The 2,764-nt window shown below is 39.1% G+C and overlaps 1 protein-coding gene across 1 annotated transcript; it reads left to right on the top strand.

Moving 5' to 3' along the window:
* Positions 1-316: 316 nt before the first annotated feature.
* On the top strand, positions 317-1,539 carry LOC149151203 (uncharacterized). Its single transcript, XM_089445308.1, has one exon. It carries the CDS (start codon positions 445-447, stop codon positions 1,318-1,320), a length of 876 nt encoding a protein of 291 aa, XP_089301434.1. The 5' UTR covers positions 317-444; the 3' UTR covers positions 1,321-1,539.
* The last annotated feature ends 1,225 nt before the right edge of the window (positions 1,540-2,764 follow it).

Genomic DNA, 2,764 nt, shown 5'->3' with positions numbered 1-2,764 from the left:
GAATTTGAAATTTCAAGGCTGCTGTTAATTCCAAAATACAGTTGTTATAGACGTGACCTATGATGTATTAATTAATTCAATCATTACAGTGATTTATAATTCAAAATTGCTCTTCTACCACTATGATGGCGCCATCTACGAGGTATTAATTAATTCAATCATCAGATCGATTAGGATTCAAAATTTCTGTCTCTTTCAGAGACAGGATTCTGTTCATATTTTGGTTGATTCTGTTTGCAATTAAAGGACAAATGATGGTGTATGGGAATGAATGTCAATCCAGCATCAATGCAGGAGGAAGTCGCTGCAGGGGCAACTGAAAACGATTGGATGAAATTAGGTGGCCGTTTAAGCGGCCATTGTTAGCCAGAAGCCTCAGAATGAACATACATGGTGATGGAGTTAGCGTTGGCTGCAGCAGAATATTCCTGATGAAGAAATAAAATGAAGATATTGAAACCCCACTTTGTTGTTTTTCCCTCTCTGCAATTGAAACCCCACTTTGTTGTTTTTCCCTCTCTGCTACTGTTCCTGCTGCTGCTACTCATTTTCCATTCTTTTGTGGTCATCCATATCCGTGTCACTTCAATTCCCATTTCTGATACGCACATTATCAGTTTCCTCAATCACACCTCCACAAAAATCCGACACAGAAAACCCAACGCCATCCTGTGCGCCCACCGAGAAGAGATTCGGCATGATCATCAAGCAGCCGTCAATGGAAGCATAGGAATGAAATCCTCCAAGAAGTGGGTGAAGTCGGTCCCAAGCTTAGAGCAGACCCCCCTGAACGTGACCCGGGATGAGAGAACTAAATGGTTCAAGGATAGCTTTGCCAGTTTCAAGGTCCTCCAATCGGATTCGATGTCGGGTCAGTTCTTGGAAAAGGTCAAGCCTTTTTTCAAACCCTGCAATCTGCGCTTCTCCATGACCTGGATATCCCGGATCGAATCCTTCGGCTCTCGGAAGCGGATATCCATAGAGAGCGTGTTCAAGTTGAATCCGGCGAGCTGCCTGCTCATCATCTCCGGGACGATGGACTCCGAGGCGGGAGAGCAAATGCTGCTGCCTTTTAAAAGCCGAGGGTTTAGGGTAATGGCGGAGGCGCCCGATCTCCGCTCCCTTTTCAAGAAAACACCGGCGGAGGAATTTAAAATAATCCAACCCATCGCGTTTTATCCGTGGACTGGACTTGAATTTACAGTTATTTTACGAGTCCGAGTGACAAGGAACATGCTGAGTGGAGAAATGCCAAGATTAGGCATTTGGAAAAGGAAAGTTGTGCGATCCATTTGTGGAACCAGCAAAGCAGAGGGCTAAGATAGCATTACGCATCATTTCTTTAATTAACACTGCATTTTCTGCAATTCTGTTCTTCTGAGGCATTTCAAAGAAGGAATTAGGGAGAAGCTGCTCTTCTCCACCTCCCCTTCCAGAACATTTTATTATCTATTATTTCCCATAGTCATTTTGATCATGGCTCTCTTTTGGAGTCCATCCATGAGGAATGCATTTTCAGAAATTCAGAGTCCCATCATTCATTACCATGACACTGTAATTGACAATTCTTGAAAATTTTAATAATCATTTAAGTTTATTTTATGATAACATGGGGTAGTGCAGTGCAGTGCACAAAGTTTGTGTCACAAAAACATTCAAGAATTGTCACCTCGAAGCAGTAGAAAACATTAGGAATTTGATATCAGTGTTCTGTTTTGAGAAATTCGACGCTGCTGTTCATGGATATTCTTGGATTTCTTCCCAATCTTGTCGGGAACTGCCTCTCGTGGATTTCTTCCTGATCTTATCGAAAATTGCCTTTGCTTGTATATCACGGGTGAGGTTTTCTCACTGATTACAGTGCCAGAGCCCGGCATGGTCTGCGCAAGCGCCTCACGTGGCTTTCGGATTCACATTTTTTTAAAATAATTTTATCTCAGAGATTGAAACTTGGGATTGTAGAGAAAATTAAATCGAGATGTCAGAGTATTTGTGAATTCCAATGCTACTTTGAACTATTTGAACTCAGAACTTTAGCTCCATCTCTTCACATTGGATTTTTGAATTTTGAATCTCAGAGACGATTGAATCAAGATATAACGATGATGACATATTAGCTGATTTTTTTTAACAGGGAAGGTGATAGGTAGGTGAATTTGTGTTCTTCGTAAGTATTTTCTTCACCACTGAACTTGTCGGTTTGTTGAATCTGTATAATTTTTACCAACTGTTTAATGAAATAAACAGGTACTTTATTGACATACCACCAAAAAAACCTTTACTCTCCTACAAAGAAATAAATAATGGGTCTGACAGTTTTATACCAAATTTCCGAAAATGGATGACTACCTCGAAAAAATTACTACTTTCTTGTTGACATACTCAACCAAAACAAATTGACGACTTAAAAAAATGAGCCTACATAGGTATATGCTATATTACTTTGTTATTGACGTATTCAACCAAAACAAATTGACGACTTCAAAAAAAAATTGACCATATATATCGTTAAAAAACGTTAATTTTAATTTATTGTTAAAAAGGTTTTGTAAAGAAACCTTGATGCAAGTAATGTTAGAGATAATGGAGAATATCTTATAATAGTGAGTTGGTTCACGAGGTCTTAGGATAGGAATTAGTTTCTATTTTTCAAGTTATAGTTCTAATTTCCCTAAATCTGTGATTACTATATAATGTGTGATGTACATAAACAATGTAGAGCATTTTGCAGAGCCAGACTCTCCTGGTTCAAACTCTCTTTCGT

Source organism: Pinus tabuliformis, chromosome 9 (genome assembly GCF_031772625.1).
Source record: "Pinus tabuliformis cultivar Carrire ecotype Pingquan chromosome 9, CPIR1, whole genome shotgun sequence".
Classification (NCBI taxonomy): Eukaryota; Viridiplantae; Streptophyta; class Pinopsida; order Pinales; family Pinaceae; genus Pinus; species Pinus tabuliformis.
Note: the sequence above shows the minus strand (reverse complement) of the source record. Positions and strands in the feature narration are given on the sequence as shown.

Coding starts and splice junctions, on each gene's coding strand:
- LOC149151203 (XM_089445308.1), top strand. CDS start 445: ATGAAGATATTGAAACCCCACTTTGTTGTTTTTCCCTCTCTGCAATTG.